The 16531-nt window shown below is 51.8% G+C and overlaps 1 protein-coding gene across 1 annotated transcript; it reads right to left on the bottom strand.

Moving 5' to 3' along the window:
• Nucleotides 1-1899: 1899 nt before the first annotated feature.
• Nucleotides 1900-7503, bottom strand: Crybb3 (crystallin beta B3). Its single transcript, XM_050121126.1, has 5 exons — nucleotides 6282-7503; nucleotides 5679-5797; nucleotides 4347-4479; nucleotides 3510-3652; nucleotides 1900-2072 (listed from the first exon to the last, which is right to left on the bottom strand). The coding sequence occupies exons 1-5, from the start codon at nucleotides 6354-6356 to the stop codon at nucleotides 1907-1909; spliced, it is 636 nt and encodes a 211-aa protein (XP_049977083.1). The 5' UTR covers nucleotides 6357-7503; the 3' UTR covers nucleotides 1900-1906.
• Nucleotides 7504-16531: the final 9028 nt, after the last annotated feature.

Below are 16531 nucleotides of genomic sequence, written 5' to 3'. Positions count from 1 at the left end.
GGGAAGGGAGCCACGGCTTCTCAACCACTACATCTTCTGGATATGCTCAGCCCATAGTGGGTCCTCTGAAATCATGTGTTGACTGCCTTTAAGAGAGAGAAGTCTCTACCAGAAGGAAGTTCCAAGACCAGAGCTCCAGCTGGACCATTTATTGGGGGACTTGGGGAACACAGGTGCAACATATTTGAGAGCAGGTTGTCATCGGGGCTTCCTGACATCATTCGCAGGCATATTAGGCCATGTGACTCCTTCTAGCCAAATAATAATCAGAGGCCTTTTAAGGCTCTCTTCCCGTGTGGCTCTAAGATGGTGGCGGGGTGACATGACCGTCTTTATCCACCTTGAACACCACGTGCAGCCCAGCTCGTACTGGCCAGGACACAAGGACACCTGTCATTACAACCAGCTTGACCAATGCCCATGGCCATGCGGGTTCTGGGGTCCCTTTTGAACCATCACAATGTAGTCCTTAGATGCAAAGCAGTCAGGAGTCAACGTGCCTCTCAGCCTATCTAACTGGAGGAATTTTCAAATCTATCAACAGTTGCCCATGACTGTCATTTGTGACACCCCTTGGTCTCTTGAAATAAAGTCAACTATAACCCACACCTGCATACAAATTTGCAGATTAAATCAGTAAGAAGGCCTTCCTTTAACTATCGCATAAAGAATGGTGTGATACAATGTTGCCATAGCTGAGGGCTTTGTGGGAGCTGGGGCAAGGTGGAGAGACAGGCAGGCCTAGGCTTCTATTTTCAACAGGCTCAGCACTCGGACTGAATGTGTTCTGTCCTCCGCAGGTGAAGAGCAAACCAGCAAGCACCAATCAGTGTGGTTAGGGGAAGGACAAAGGAAGGACATGGCTAAGTTTTCTTTAATTGTGTGGCTACCTTAGACAGAAGCACTTCTTTAAACACCCTGAAAGAAACTGCCTGGGTGCCAGGATTTGCCAAAGTGGTAAGGAGGCTCTACCCGAGGGCTGGGGACCCGGAGCTGTTCAAGAGTCAGCTCTGGTGAGGTTTATTGGTGGGGTCTGAGGAGACCTCAGAGCCAGTTGCCACATTGCAGAGAGCTCTGGGCTCCAGCCCTGGAGCAAGGGAAATGCTCACTGCATAGGCAAGGCAGGCATGGCTGCCTCAGGTCAGCGATGGTCATCCCAGCACTGGCAGCCCTTGTGTGGGGACAGTGGGCATTACAGTAGCTGAGGAGCCCTGGTCCTTCCCTTGAAAGCTGTGCTTCTCAGGACAGTGCACACCAGCTCTCTGCACCTCCGTTTCTCTGCAAATGAGAATGGCTTCAGCCAGGGCAGCCCTGCACTCAGGTGGCTTGCTTCCCGCAGAATGAAGGGCAATGGGATTGATTGGCTGATAGGAGGACAGAGAAATGACACAGGGAAGTGTGGGAGAAAAGAAGGAAGGATGGATGGAAGGGCAGATGAGCTGACAGATGGAAGGGATAATTAGCTAATGGATGGATGGATGGATGGATGGATGGATAGATGGATGGGATGGATGGATGGGTGGGTGGAGTGATGGATGGGTGGGTGGAGTGATGGGTGGGTGGATGGGAGGGTGGGTGAGTGGATGGGAGGGTGGGTGAGTGGGCAGATGGTGAATGGATGGATGGGTGATTATATGAAAGGGTGGATAGGTGAATGGATGGATTGACAGATGGACAGTTACTCAGATGTAGGCACTGGTGGTGAAAGCAAGCCTGTGGCAGAGGGGGAATGATCTCAGCTGATAAGACTGAGGCACACCACTCACCCTCCTTGCAGGATTGGCCCCTCCAGCCCAGCCTCCACAGCCCCACCACAGGAAGTGACACAGACAGAGCGGCATGGCTGGTGGGTTTTATTGAGCAGGATCGGGAGGGACACAGGCGTTGGGCACTGGGATCCGTATCCTCAGCTGCTCAGGAAGCAGCCGCGCTTGTGCCATTTCTGGTCGCGGATGCGGCGCACTGACTGTAGCTGCGGCTGGTTGGCATCCCACTCATTCCAGTGGCGGAACTCGCCGCGCTCTAACACGTACTGGCGTCCGCGGTAGCCAGGGAACTCGTAGCCCACCCACCTGCCGAGAATAACAGGTGAGTCGCGGTCCCCCCTGTCGCCCTCCTCTGGCCAGGCACCTGCCTTGGCTCCTCCTTGGCTCCCAGCGCCCCGTGAGACTCTAACCACTTTTTTCAAAGCTCCCTCTACGTCATCTCAGCACCGTTCTATTCTCCCAGGTCAGGCTGAATCCAAGCCTTCCCGCTTGCCGTTCCTTCTGACTGGAGTGCTCTTCCTTAGCTGATCCTGCCTCACACACACCCCGGGAACTCACAGAAACGCCTTCCCCGGTGTTCCCATCACACTCATCATCAGACTGGCAGACCTGAGAAGAGCTAACTGACCGTGGGACCCCTATCCCTGACTGCTCTGGAAGCAGCTAGAGGACATTCTCACTGCCATCTTGCTAGGCGCCATCCCAGGTCCAAACCCACAATGGAGAAGGGAGGCAAGGTGGGCCTGAGGTTGTGGCCCTGGGGTTTCTGTGACCCCCAAATCACATCAGCAGAGATAGCAAGCCTGCTCAGAGCTACACTCACTCAAGTTCCTGATAGTTACAGAGAACATGAGATGAAGCTCACTCTGAGGGGCTGGAGAGACGGCTCAGCTGTTGAGGGTACTGACTGCTCTTCCAGAGGACCCAGGTCCAAGTCCCATCATCCACATGGTAGCTAACGACTGTCTGTAACTCCAAGATCTGACACCCTCCCACAGGCATGTATGCAGGCAAACCACAAATGTATATAAAATAAGAATAAATAAATAGAAAAAGAAAATATCACCCTGAGAATCAATCAGTTTGAGTTAGGACAGCCATAAAGACCTGGGTAGAGACCTTGTGATTCACTAAAATAGAGCAAAACTGTCTAGGGGGTCTAGGCTGCCTAGAAACTGCAACGGGGCAGAAGCAGGGTGCTGGAGCATTCCCAAGGGGCGGGAAGGAAATTAAGGAGAGATGGGGTTAAGAGAGTAGGGAGAGAGGGGGCAAGTGGAGGGAGGGAGGGAGGGAGGGAGGGAGGGAGGGGGCTGTGAGTATGTGCACAGTGTTGTTCTGAACATATTTCCTTTAAGACAGGATTTCTCTGTGTATCCCTGGCTGTCCTGGAACTCGCTCTGTAGACCAGGCTGGCCTTGAACTCAGAGATCCACCTGCCTCTGCCTCCCAAGTGCTGGGATTGGAGGTAGCTCCACCAACTGCTGGTGCCACAGTTCTTGGATTTTTTTGAGGCAGGACCTGATTCTGGAGCCTAAGCCACCTTCAAACTCTTGCTCTTCCTGCCTTAACTCCTGAGTGCTAGGGTCATGGACTAGGCCCTACCCTGTGGGCTTTGAGTGAGAATGGGTTCAGAGCATGGCTGAGTCGCTCATGTGTGGGGCTGGCAGCTGTGGTAAATCTGGTGCTAAAGACGCAGCCGCCAGGAGGTGGAACTGGAGCTGCGGGGCTGGGGGGCTTCCTTACGTCCCGTTGATGACTCGGATGCTGGCCACACGGTCCTGGAAGCCATGGGCCCACAGGCTGGGCACATCGTCATCCACGATCTCCATCTTGCGCCCACTGAAGGCTGGGTTCTCAAACAGGTGCAGCTTGTGGTCTGGGCCATCCTGGGGGCAAAGCTTAAGGGTGAGTGGGCCCCACATCCAGAACAGAAAGATTGAGTCACCCCACCCCTCTTCAAGAGACACCCCAGAGCTGAGCTATACAGGGAAGGGGGCTGGATAGATCTCCTCCCACCAGTCATCGCCACGAGAAAGGGAAACTGAGGCTCAGAGGGGACCCCAAGACTCATGCCCAGCTTCCCCTCTCTTAGGCTGACTCTAGCGTTTCTTTCCAGTTTCCCCTCGGTTATGTAAAAGGAACTCTGCTCAGACACTGAGGAACACTGGGTGGCTTCTGTATTAATGGGGGTGGTGGCATTTCAGTGATTTAGCGTCCTTATGGACCACGGTCCCCTCTGGAAGCACCAGGGCTGAGTGTAAACTGCCTTGAAGTGATCTTCTGGGTTGCTGAGGTTTGGGTTTCTTTGAACAGCGTGGATCTGAGCTTGAACTATGAGGGTTCTCAAGTTAATTGGATTACTATGAAGGGGTTGACAGGCGAGTCTGCCAGTTCAAGACAAGGACTCAAGTGTTCTGCCCCAGTGCCCACTCAGGAGCCAGCTTCTTCTCACTCCACACCATTGTTGAGGTAAAAAACCTGATGCCTGTCCAGGAAGGATTGCAATGGCCAAACTGGCCAGAGCAAGGTGCATATGCACACACACAGACACACACTTGGACAGCAACAGTCCTGACTCACGATGTGCAAAGGCCGGAGGGACAGGAGAATGTCATTACGTCGGCTGCTGGACCAGGCATCCCAGCGTGGGTAGTCCCCCTTCTCGAGAACAAACTGTTCCCCACGGAAGGCCCTGCGCTCGAACGCCAACCACCTGAGGGAGGAAGGGACAGGGTCACCACTGGTGTGGCTGAGCAGGGACCCACAAGCAGGGAAAAGAACAGGAAGGAGAGACATTCCACCCCTAGCCGAGTGCAGACCCTTGTGCCTGCTGTTAGGGGACCTGCAGGGACTTGCTTGGGACTGATGCCCTAGGCCGAAACCTATCCTAGGATATCCTGAAAACTGTGCGCAGCCAAGTTGGGGGCCTGGGGCTTGGTAAAGTCCCCCACAGTGCCTGCCTGCCATAGGTTGAGCAAGAGTTCCATGGCTGAGGGGCTGGAGCCATAGCTCAGCTGTCAAGAGCACTGGCTGCTATTACAGAGGACGTGGGTTCAACTCCCAGCACCCACATGGCTGCACATAAGCCTCTGAACTCCAGTTCTGGAGATCCAGTGACCTCTTCTGGCCACCAGAAGTACTGCATGTACATGTACAGAGATACGCAGGCAAAACATATATATATATAAAACACAAATAAACAGAATTTTAAAAATACATTTGTGGGTTAGTCCTGCTGTCATGCTTCCTCCTCCCCCCTTCTCCCTGTCACCCTTCTCTTTCCTTCCTCCTCCCTGCCCCTCACTTCTCTCTTTGTACTTTGTATGTACTGTCTGTGTCCACGTCTCTGTCTGTCCTCAGATGAGGAGACACAGCTGCAGACATGCTGCCTGAGATCACAAACAGTCTCAGCACCGGACTCAACCTGCAGGCCAGAACTCAGTGAGTGCAGCGGGGCCTGCTGGCCTTGGGGGCGGGCTCCAGACACCTTGTTTTCTGGCCTCAGTTACAGAAAGGAGTGTGGCTCCCATAGGATGAGGCTATTTAATGGTATCATTTCTTCTTACATGACTTTATTGTTTTTTTTTTTTTTTTAGTTTTTAAAGAACTTTCATGAGGCCGCGGCAGCGCACGCCTTTAATCCCCGTACTCAGGAGGCAGAGGAAGGGGATCTCTGTGAGCTCTGTGAACAGTTGGTGTTCACTTGGTGTTTCACCTCGGAATATGCCCCCCCCCCGCTGGCCTCCTTCCTGTTTCTGCCATCCACCACAGGAATCTAAAGCCCCAAGTCTGTCATTTTATGAATGGGGAGATGGAGGCAAAGAAGGGCGGGGAGCTGCACAAGGGCCCAGGGCAGATCTGAGGCCTCCAGTTGCAGGAGGTTGGGGCAGTGGGCACTGCCCATGTACTCACGGTCCAGACTCCACTTGGATGGAGCCCACCTTCTCCAGCAGGCTGTCAGTGAGGTTGGGACACTCGGCCGAGAGCTCACATCGCTTGCCCTGGAAGTTCTCCAACTCGTACACAGTCACCTGGAAGGACAAAGACGAAGGCTCTCCCCTGGTGGGCTCCAAGGGCCTGGAGAGCCCTTAGAACAGCAGGGAGGCCCACCTGCTTTCCCAGGTGAGTCACACAGGTCTGCACCGCCCCCTGGGGGCCAGAGTGAGAAATTACAACGATGCTACAGGCCCTGCTTAAAATCACCAAGACATCCACCCACCTCAGATGTCCCCATGTTAAGGCCTCAGCATGTTTTGGAAGGGACAGAGTCAGCTATGTCACACTGCCCATGCTTCTTCCAGCCCATACTTCTGCCACCTGCATTATCTCATGACAATTCTGGGACTGGGGAAATGACTTCCATTTTAAAGATGTCAACGCCCAGAGGCATCAAGAAACTCCAACAAAGTCACACAGAAAAGAAGCTACATCCCTTGATTCCTGGTGGCCCTGTGCTCCACTGAGTCAGCTGCTGTCCTCAGTTCTGGGCTCGAGGTTCTGTGAAGACCCCTGTACCTTGTAGCTGCCCCCAAGGCCTCCATGGCTCTTGCCAGCTGCAGCCTGCTCTGGTGCACTGTGCGGCTCTGCCATGTCTCCAGGAACGCTTCTGCCTCGCACTGGAAGGGAATGGGGTCACAGGCTCCACGCAGCAGTAACAGCCACATCAAAAGTGGCTGGAACCAAACCGTAGTGAGGCCTTTGCTGCCCACATCTCATGGCCACGAATCAAGATCTACAGTCATTCATTCAGCCATTCAGCAAACACCCACTAGGTACCTGCTTTGAGGCCATGCATCTGAGCCAATTAGTGGGATTGGGGAATCTCAGGAGCTCAGAAAATCAAGACCACTTTACTGAGGCCACAAGGAAGAAAGGACTCGGATTGGATCGGCACCCCCCCAAATGCACCCTTCACAGGGCTTGGTATCTCCATGGGCTCTCTGAAGCCTCATTGCCCAAGGCTGGACACCACAGCCAGCGTGAAGAGCAGACCACAGCAGGCAGGAGAAACAGACAGACAGACAGACAGACAGACAGACAGACAGACCAAGCAGCTGTGAAACAGGCTAGGTCTGTGAAACCATCCTAGGGCATAAAGCTGGATACCCACGCCACAATCTTATTGAGTGCTTGCTGTGTTCCAGGCACTTGTACAGTGAACCCTGACAGTCTCTCTTAGCCTATGGGTGCAGAGACATGGAACCCAGGTTTTATAGACACCAGCATGGGTGTACAGACACGCACACATATACTGTCCTGCACATACTCCTGTCCCTCACCTATGCCTCCCTTATGACCTGTCCTGGCGCAGTGGCGTGAGGGCCATCGTGCCCAGCAGCTTTGCTCCACATCTAACTAGCATCAGTGGACACAGGGCTCAGCCCACCTCGTGGGAATGCCCCACTATACCTTCCCTTTCTTGGAGCTACCCAGTCCTTGGCAGCCTGGTTCTGAGCCCCCACACACAGCTGGGATCCAACCTCATGCTCAGACACGCAGACACTACAGGTCCCCAGATCCATCTGTAGCCAGGCTTAGAGGCAGTCGTGGGTCTTGGAGGTCAGCCCCACCCTCAGATGAGTCAAGCACCAGCCACACGCACTCATAGAGACCCGAGGTTGCACCCTGCACGATGCTGCACATCCCCCAGCCTCACCCAGTCCGGAACAAACCTGCCTCCAGGACCAGCTGTCCCCAGACTGGCCTGCCTCCAAGGCTGGCCTATTTATGGGTGTATTCTGTTGGCCCAGCACATCACGGCCTGCTGAGATAGCGTCCTGTCCACCCGATCCTGTCCGGGCCATTTCACCCTAATAGTAAGCCTGGGGAGGCCCCCAAGGCCAGTCTCACATCTGACGCAACTCTGATGACTTCCTGGGGACCCACGGTCTTTGCTGACTTTGTGGAAGGCTTGGCAGGCTAGAAAGGAGGCATGGAGCACAAGTCCCTCTAGTGAGCCTCGATTCCCCTTTGGCTTCTCGATGCCTCCTTCTTACTAGAGTTCTCAACATTCCCAGACAGGCTCCAGGTCTTGAAGCGGGGATCCCTGGATCCATGTGCTGGGCAAGGGGACTGAATTCACATCACTACAACTGCTTTTCCAAATCCACTGTAAACCCACGTAGCCGTTTCCAAGGCTGTGACGTCAGGGCAGACATGTTCCTCGTGAGAGTAGCATGTACGAATGAACCACAGCGCCAGCTGTAGAAGACCTACTGTGTGCAAGGCACTTTCGGTATGATGATCTGTTTCCCCACATCTTTGAGGGGGGAATTTTGATTGACATATTAAAGATGATGAAAAAAACTGGGCTCAGAGAGGCCATGCCAGCTACATAGGGTCACAGAGCTGTTTTCTGTAGGCTAAAATCCTCGAGTCAGCCTCAGATCTGATGGCTGGATCCATGGGATGTTGTCAGTGACCCTTGAACTCTAAACTTTGTGGATTCCATGACTGGGGTGAGTCCCTGAGTTCTCACAGTTGTAGCTACAAATTGATTTGGGTTTTTAATGTATGAGTGTGTATTGTACAATGTTTAATGTATGAGTGTGTATTGTATGATGTTTTTAATGTGTGAGTGTGTATTGTACAATGTTTAATGTATGAGTGTGTATTGTACGGTGTTTTTAATGCATGAGTGTGTATTGTACGATGTTTTTAATGCATGAGTGTGTGGCTGAGTGGATCTGGTGTGCTGCTGTGATACTCTCTGACTTATGCCTTTGAGACAGGGGCCCTCACTGAGCCTGGAGCTAGGCCCCCAACCAGCCAGGCCCAGCAATGCTCCCATCTCCATCCCCAACACCACTGAGGTTACGGGAGCTCACGCGGCCACCACGGCTATCCATGGGGCACTCAGCAATCTCCCCGGCTCTATGCATGAATGTATCCATTATTACTGCCACTGTGACCAAAGTACCCTAAAGAACGAGGCTGGGCAGTTTATTTTGGCTGATGGTTTCAGAACGCCACACATTCCTGCTCCATGATGTCCTCTGCCAGTGGAGACCAGCAGCCACTGGATTCTGTCCCCCAGAACCCACACCAATGGCCACTTTCTGCCACAGGGGAGGAAGCCATGATAAGCATCTATGAGCATTGACTGTCACCTAGTCAGGACCTAGAACCACCCACAAAACAAGCCTCTGGGCAGACCTTGAGATAATATTGTCAGTCTCTAGGCACCTGCAAAGGGTTACCTAGCTTAGGTCATTGATGGGCACAACTGTGAGGGGTTATATACATCAGGTCATTCTCTGGGCACACCTGTGAGGGTTATATAGATCAGGTCAGTCTCTGGGCACACCTGTGAGGGTTATATAGATCAGGTCAGTCTCTGGACACCTGTGAGGGGTTATATAGATCAGGTCGGTCTCTGGACACCTGTGAGGGGTTATATAGATCAGGTCAGTCTCTGGACACCTGTGAGGGTTATATAGATCAGGTTAGTCTCTTGGCACACCATTCCCAAGGCACGGTGTCCTGAACTGCATAAATTATGAGAGTCTCAGATGAGCAGGAGCAAACAAAGCTGCACACACACAAGCACCTCTCTCTCTCTCAGCTTTTGACTTTGGCTGTGAGCAGTCAGTTCTGATGTCCCACTTAATGGACTCTTTGTGGGATTATGAGGATGTCCCCATTGATGTACTGACCCTGATATTTTTTTTTAAAAGATTTATTTATTATGTATACAATGTTCCGTCTGCATGTGTGCCTACATGCCAGAAGAGGGCACCAGATCTCATTACAGATGGTTGTGAGCCACCATGTGGTTGCTGGGAATTGAACTCAGGACCTCTGGAAGGAAAGTCAGTGCTCTTAACCTCTGAGCCATCTCTCCAGCCCCGTGACCCTGATATTTTAAGGATGTCCCCATTGATGGACTGACCCTGGGATTGTAAGGATGTCCCCATTGATGGACTGACCCTGGGTTTATAAGGATGTCCCATTGATGGACTGACCCTGGGATTATAAGAATGTCCCCAATGATGGACTGACCCCGGGATTATAAGGATGTCCCCATTGATGCACTGACCCTGGGATTATAAGGATGTCCCACTGATGGACTGACCCTGGGATTATAAGAATGTCCCATTGATGCACTGACCCTGGGATTATAAGGATATCCCCACTGATGGACTGACCATGGGATTATAAGGATGTCCCCATTGATGGACTGACCCTTGGATTGTAACGATGTTCCCACTGATGGACTGATTCGGAACTGTAAATCAAATAAACCTTTTCTCACCAAGCTGCGTCTCATCAGGGTGTTTTATCCCAGTAACAGAAATGAAACTAGGACACCCACCTTAAGAATGAGCTGCCTGGACAGAATGGTGTCTAAGATGAGCCTTTGCTTTGCCTGCTTGCTGTTCTCTGTCACTGCTGTTTTTCCTCACTGGAGACCAGCGATTTTCTAGTAACCCTGCAGGTCTTCGGCTCCAGCCACGGCTCTCTGAGGTGTCCAGCTTTGTGGGCTGAGGAGTAACCATCCTCAGTTTCTCTGGTGTGAAGACACCTAATGTTGGGTTGCCTGGGTCATACTGTGAAAGTCAACCTAATAAATGACCTCTGAATATATATTCATTCTATCGATCCTGTCCTCTAAAAAACACGAATGCAGTATTCCTGAGACTTGATGAGCCTCCAAGATATGTTATCAATTAGCAGTCCTAGGTAGTGTCCTCATTCCCTTAACTGTCAGCTTGAGACAACACAGAGCCATCTGAGAAGGGAGTCTCATTTGAAGGATGGTCCAGTCCAGGATGGCCTGTGAGCACCTCTGTAGGGAATTGTCTTTTGTATTATTTATGTAGGAGGGCCTGGTTCACCTCTACACGGAGTTGTCCTGGGTATTATTTATGGAGGAGGGCCTGGCTCACTGTCGGTGGCACCACTTCCTACTCAGGTGGTCCTGCTGGCTGACCATGAGCCTGAAAACCAACCAGTAAGCAGCACCTTCCATGGTTTCTACTTCAAATTCCTGCTCGAGTTCCTGCCTTGGCATCCTTCAATTGAAGCTGGTGACGTGGAAGCATTAGTCAAATAGACATTTCTTCCCTTTAGTTCCTTTTGGGCACAGGGTTCATTGCAGCAGCAGAAAGGAAACAACTAAGTTATTAACATCCTTGGGTAGGTTGTTGCTGCATATCTAGGTTGGCTATCAATTCCATCCCTGGGTAGGTTATTGACTGGCATCATTAAGTAGGCTGTTGATTAACTTCCCTGGATAGACTAGCACTTGCCATCTTGGGTAGGTTATTGACTATCATTGGGTAGGCTGTTGATTAGCATTCCTGGCCTCTACTCACCTACCTCCTGTAATAAGCAAGAGTGCTTCCACCATTGCAGAAGGTCTCTATGGGACAACCCCCCACCTCCCGGCTATCATCCCTCCGTAATTCTTGCCACCAATGCTGCCAGCACAACCTCTCATTCTGTTGCTAAGAAGAGCCAACACAGAGAGATCCTACAGTAGGAAGGAGGCAGGGTAAGGATTCCACTCTCTTGGGCCTCAGTGGTCACTGTCTCATTCCCATGTCTCCCATGATGGATGGCCACCCGTCTGGGGCTCCCTGCTGCTGCCTAAACCCAGCTCAGTACAAAACCAGTGCGTGTGTGGGAGACCCATCCACCCGGGAGGCCCCGTCGCTCACTCACGGACACACGGCTTCAGCAGCACACCTGCTGTGAGAGCTTTATTTACTATTTCTGGAGTCGGGGTGTGCCCCGTTTGCACATGCAGAGTTCACCCCATTTGGTGCAGTCAGCTGGATTCCTGACTGCTTGTCTGCGCCAGAAAACCTCTTACGGCGACAAAATAGAAAAGCACAGGGGACATCCGGTTACTAGGAAGTCCGGGAAGTCCCTTTTGTTTTGACAGTAAAAATATAGGTTTTTATAGATGAATTCTCAGTCACGCAGTTAGGTCCTTCCTGGGACTGGCTACGGTGCCCCGTCCCCCGTCATTCCAAAGTCCTCCAGCTTGTGGATTGGTAAGGCAGCTGTCAGAATGCCACAGACAGGACGTGTGTCTTGTGAGTCCTTACCGATCATGTCACAATATCCCAGGCAGGACCCAGAAGAAGAGTTAGGAAAATATACCCTATATTCATATATATAATTCCATACTCCCACCCCAGCATACAAAGCATGTTGAGGACCATGATCATTCTAGAACAGAGTAAGAAACCACTTGGTACAAACACCTTCTGCATATCAATATATGATCTTTGTGAGCCCCATACAACAAGATCTGTAAGGCGACACGGGACAAGAACATTAAAAAGCATGGATTGTCCTGTAGAGGATAGGAGAGATTCTAGCTGGCTCAGTGTTGCCAGGGATTGTCACAGCACAGGTGACATTAACAGTTTAAGGAGACTCTTGGATGGTGAAGGATGCAGGCTGTGAAGTGTCCTCATAAAAGGATACTCCAGGGTGTGATAGGGGTCACAGGACAGAGACAACTAAAACCTTTACCACCTGCCTGCTGACTTCTGACATGGCTTCAGGCTTCTGGAACGTGACATTCCTAAAATGTCAGTGGTGTCCTCTCTCACTGAGGGGCTTGAGGCCAAGGCAAACTCAGAGGTGTGGAGCAGACCCTGTCAGTCTCCTGCAGCTCCCTCCACCTCAAGACTGTCCCCAGTCCCCAGCAATGTGGAGATCTGCTTCCTGTCAACACATGGTGGGATAAAGGCACACTGGGAGGGCACACCATCTCTGTTGCCCCAATGACTTGCCAGAACCATAATATTAACATGGGTGGGCGTGGCTTCTCACTTTTCAATCAAGCCTAGATCTAGGGGTGTCTCTGGGCACCAGAATGAACCATCTTAAAGCCAGGATTGACAGAGCAGCCCTTACCCCCCCCCCCCACCACACAAATATCCCAGGATTGGCCAGGTTTCCCTCAGGAAAACCACTCTGGGATTTTTCCAATCTCTGCTCAGCAGCTAAGGTTGAAGGCCTGGGCCTGTTTCTAGAGGGGATTTTACTGTAGGAGGAAAACGTACATCTAGACAGAAACTTGCTCACTTCCCTACAATACAAACCCCTCTGATGGGTCCCTGCATCCTGCCAAACCTGAGGCCATCAGATAAATTTTACACTAAGCTCCCTGGACCACCTGGCTTCTCTGCTGGGCTGAGGACTGCCCACAGTTGGTGCTGTATGATTTCAAAGGACAAGCCCAGAGACTATGTGGAAAAATGTCTATCTATGGGAGCAGGTATCCAAAGGCCAGATGTCAAAACAATGATGGGCAAAGAGGGGTCAGATGTGGCATATGTGGGACTCTGCAGACAGCCAGTTCCCAGAAGAGGGGCTGGGGAGACCCGAGTGTCTGAACTGCACCACTTAAGGCATATTAGATTCCTTTAAACAGAGGGTCCTGAGAAGCCCAAGGAGTAAGCATACAGCACACCACCTGTCTCCCAGAGTCTTTGCCTGGTTTAGAAGAGGGAGCTAAATGAACCACTCGCTCAGCTCGGTCAAGGGTCCGAGCAAGGGCCTCTGCACACTGCACCGCACCAGAGGGGTCACTCCTGACCCAATGAGATTGTCAGTATGTGGGTCTTTCTGTGGAATCAAATCGATTTCTTGTCAATTAAACAAGAAAGGTTAGGTAATGACAGGCAAGGCGAGCTCTCTTTGATTCTACTGTGTCTTTCAATACTTAGGACACTTCCTGCCACCATGGGCTTCTTTCTCCCAGAACAAAGAGAGCAGTGGAGAGAAGTTAGAAACATGAGCAGAAGGTTGTTGCTTTGTGGTTTTGTTTACTTGGTTTTTGTTCTTGCTCTGTTTGAGTGGATTTTACAGCCCAGGCTAGCCTCCAGCTTTCTTAGCCAAAGATGGCCTTGAACTACCGGCCTTCCTCCTTTTACCCAAGTGCTAGAATCACTGGCGTACACACCACACTTGATTTATGTAGTACCTCCCGCGTGTTAGGCACATACTCCACCCACTGAGCCACACACATCCTCAGCCCTGCCACTGTGTTTAAAAAGGCAAGCCACTGCTGGGTCAAAAGTGCTGCAGCATACAAAATGGATCTAAAATCATAACACAACAGAAAACAGGAAGTATGGAAGAGTCTGCGGGGAGACGGAACCCCAAATGATTTCAGAGGATGGATGCCCCTCACCACTAGTCAGAGAAGGAAGGGAAAGCAGTGAAGTGTTAACATTCTGCTCTCACTGGTGGCCAGAGCACAGGGTGGGGTGTGGGTGGGACCTGCAGTCTCCTGGGTGCTGACACCTCAGCCCCCAGGCACAGGTGACTGTCCTAACCTAGTGACACCAAATACAGCCACCCTTTCCCACCACACCCTTCCAAAGGGAAAACAGGCAGAGAGGATAATGACAGAGGAGCGGAGGTGGGAAGACAGAGAGGCAGGTCTCAACACCATCTGCAAGTAACGGATTTACAGAGAGCAACTTTTGCCGCCGGGGAGGTCAGGGCAGTGGTGGGCACACGTGCCAGGCAGGTATCTGTCAGAACACCAGACCCAGGGCCCTCCACAGCCACGGACCACCTTGGAACTGCCTGGAATGTCACCAAGGCAAGGTTGGGAAAAGGTCTCTGGAAGCTGCCGGCACAGTGGGCAGCCGGCTTGGCATGTTAGGGGTGACCACTGGTGCTGGGGCTTCTGAAGTCCTCTTGAGGACTTACAAAAGGAAACATGACAGAGCGGGTGTCCAGAGTACAGACTCCGAGGGGTGAGCATTCAGCTAGCAGAATGTGAAGGAAAACATCTTAGACCTCTTGGCCCAGCATCTGGCCTGAGACTCCCACTACAGGAACCTTCCCGTTAGATCAAGATGCAGATGGACTTCGGCCAGGTGGGTCGCGGGTGGCAGGGGTGGGGCCACGTCTGTTCTAAGCTGAGTTAGTCGGGTCTTCACTCCAGCAGGACACAGGTGTTCAGAAAAGATGTGGAAAAAAATAGACACCCAGAGCAGGCCTGGTATGGGAGTGGCCAAGGCACTGACCATTCAGACTGAGGTTCATAGCACTTGGGACTGAGGGGAAAGGCTACCCCACGGACAGCAGAGCAGCCTAGGCGTGGACAATGGTAAAACTCACAAGTTTTCATAGCTAGGACAGGGATCAGGTAACCCGAGGCAACTGGACACTGTCCATCCCTTCCTGCTGTCTGTCAATGCCCGTGTCAGGTTTCTAAGAAAATTGGCTGAATTATTGCTTTATCCCCCTCTAAAGCAGACATGATAGTAAGACATAGGCCTACTGTGCAAACAGCCCCACAGGAAGGATAAGTGTGCTTATAAGTGTGAATATGGGATCTAAGTGGAGAAAGAAGAGCCTGTCAAAAAGAAAACAAAACAAAAAAAGCAAAGGCTGGGAGACACCAGTGCGATGCGTGGACAATTCCCTGGCCATCTGAGAGCCATTCAAGCTTCCGTGTCCAAGTCCTTCCAGACGGGCTGCCTGAGGAGGAGCCAGAGTCTCTTTTCCAGCTAAGGGAGTCCTGTGAGGTGTATGCAGAGGGCAGGAAAGCCAACTGTCACACCAAAGGCCAGTGCACTTCTGCAAGGAGAACTGAAGATCCTTCTGGGGACTGGAGCAAGTCCTGGGGCAGGACCTTCCTGTGGGGACCCAGATGTGGCTCAGCACAGTATCTTCAGGGTGGAAAGGCCCAGGCACATGAGTGTGGCCAGGGGGGAGCAGGTGGCTTGGCCTCGGGTTCTGACGTCTGGCGGTTAAGGCTTGAGTTTGTGGGTGAAGTGATGTCCTGTCTGCAGAGAAATGATAGCCCTTATTAGGAGAGCGTTTGGCAGTTTCCGCCATCAGGCCTTCCATCCTATGCTGGGGTTCAGGCGTACCCCGATAGCTCACAAAGCCCTGGGTTCCACCTCCTGCATGTCACCACTGCCCAGGAAGGATGCGGAGGGAGTTGGGAATGGGCAAAGTGCACAATGGGGCAGGCATCCTGACCAGCTGCAATGAGCCAGTTGCGACATCAACTCTAGCCTTAACTTCCTCCGTGTGTTGCTAGAGATTGTACCGTAGATTTCAAAATCACTCCAGAGGGCTCTGGACACTCGCCATGAAGCAAGAACTGCTTGGGGTGATGGGTCATAAGCGCAGGGCACATGTGGACCAGAGCATTACCCTGTGCCCACAGGTTTGCCAAACTCCATGTCAGCACAAGGCCCTGAACCCTCCACTGCCTTGGGGCAGACTTGCTTGGGATTCTTTTTCATCCTTTGGATTTATGATATATACACATGTCCATCCATACATGTAATTATGGGACACATGCTGTATACATATCTGAAACTTCACAGTCTGCTGCGAATGTCTAGTCTCATCTAGGGTTCAACACAGTGCTGGAACAAGGGAGCCCTGTGAAGATCCAGGGCACTGGCCTAGCATAAGACTCTGAGCTCCAGGGTGTTTCCCCTGAAAAAAAAAACACACCCCAAAACAGACCAACAAGGTAATCCTGCAGACTCCAAACAGCACCCTGTCCACTCAGGCCAGGTTTTGGGTTTTGTGATTCAGGAGGTGGCCCTCTCCTGACCATACCCAAGCCAGCTTCTGCATCACACAGCCCACTCTCTCTGCTGGGGCGCAGGTGGCACTCCATCCATATCTTATGTTTTCAGGCAGGCTGGGAAACCCCACGGCCACATGGGTATTGCTGATCTCCATAGGCGAAGACCGTAGAGCACACAGTAATCTGAGTATATGGCTTCTAAATAAACTTAGCCCTACCTGTCTGTGCCATC

This window comes from Alexandromys fortis, unplaced genomic scaffold, assembly GCF_014885135.2.
Source record: "Alexandromys fortis isolate MF-2015 unplaced genomic scaffold, M_Fortis_MF-2015_v1.1 scaffold_197, whole genome shotgun sequence".
NCBI classification, from domain to species: Eukaryota; Metazoa; Chordata; class Mammalia; order Rodentia; family Cricetidae; genus Alexandromys; species Alexandromys fortis.
The sequence above is the reverse complement of the archived record's forward strand: the minus strand, read 5'-3'. Positions and strand labels throughout refer to the sequence as shown.

Excerpts from the sequence above, each read along its gene's own strand:
- Crybb3 (XM_050121126.1), bottom strand. The coding sequence starts at position 6,356 with ATGGCAGAGCCGCACAGTGCACCAGAGCAGGCTGCAGCTGGCAAGAGC. Across the intron at positions 3,653-4,346 it reads CCCTCCGGCCTTTGCACATC|GATGGCCCAGACCACAAGCT; the intron begins GTGAGTCAGGAC and ends CTTTGCCCCCAG. Across the intron at positions 2,073-3,509 it reads ATCCGAGTCATCAACGGGAC|GTGGGTGGGCTACGAGTTCC; the intron begins GTAAGGAAGCCC and ends TATTCTCGGCAG.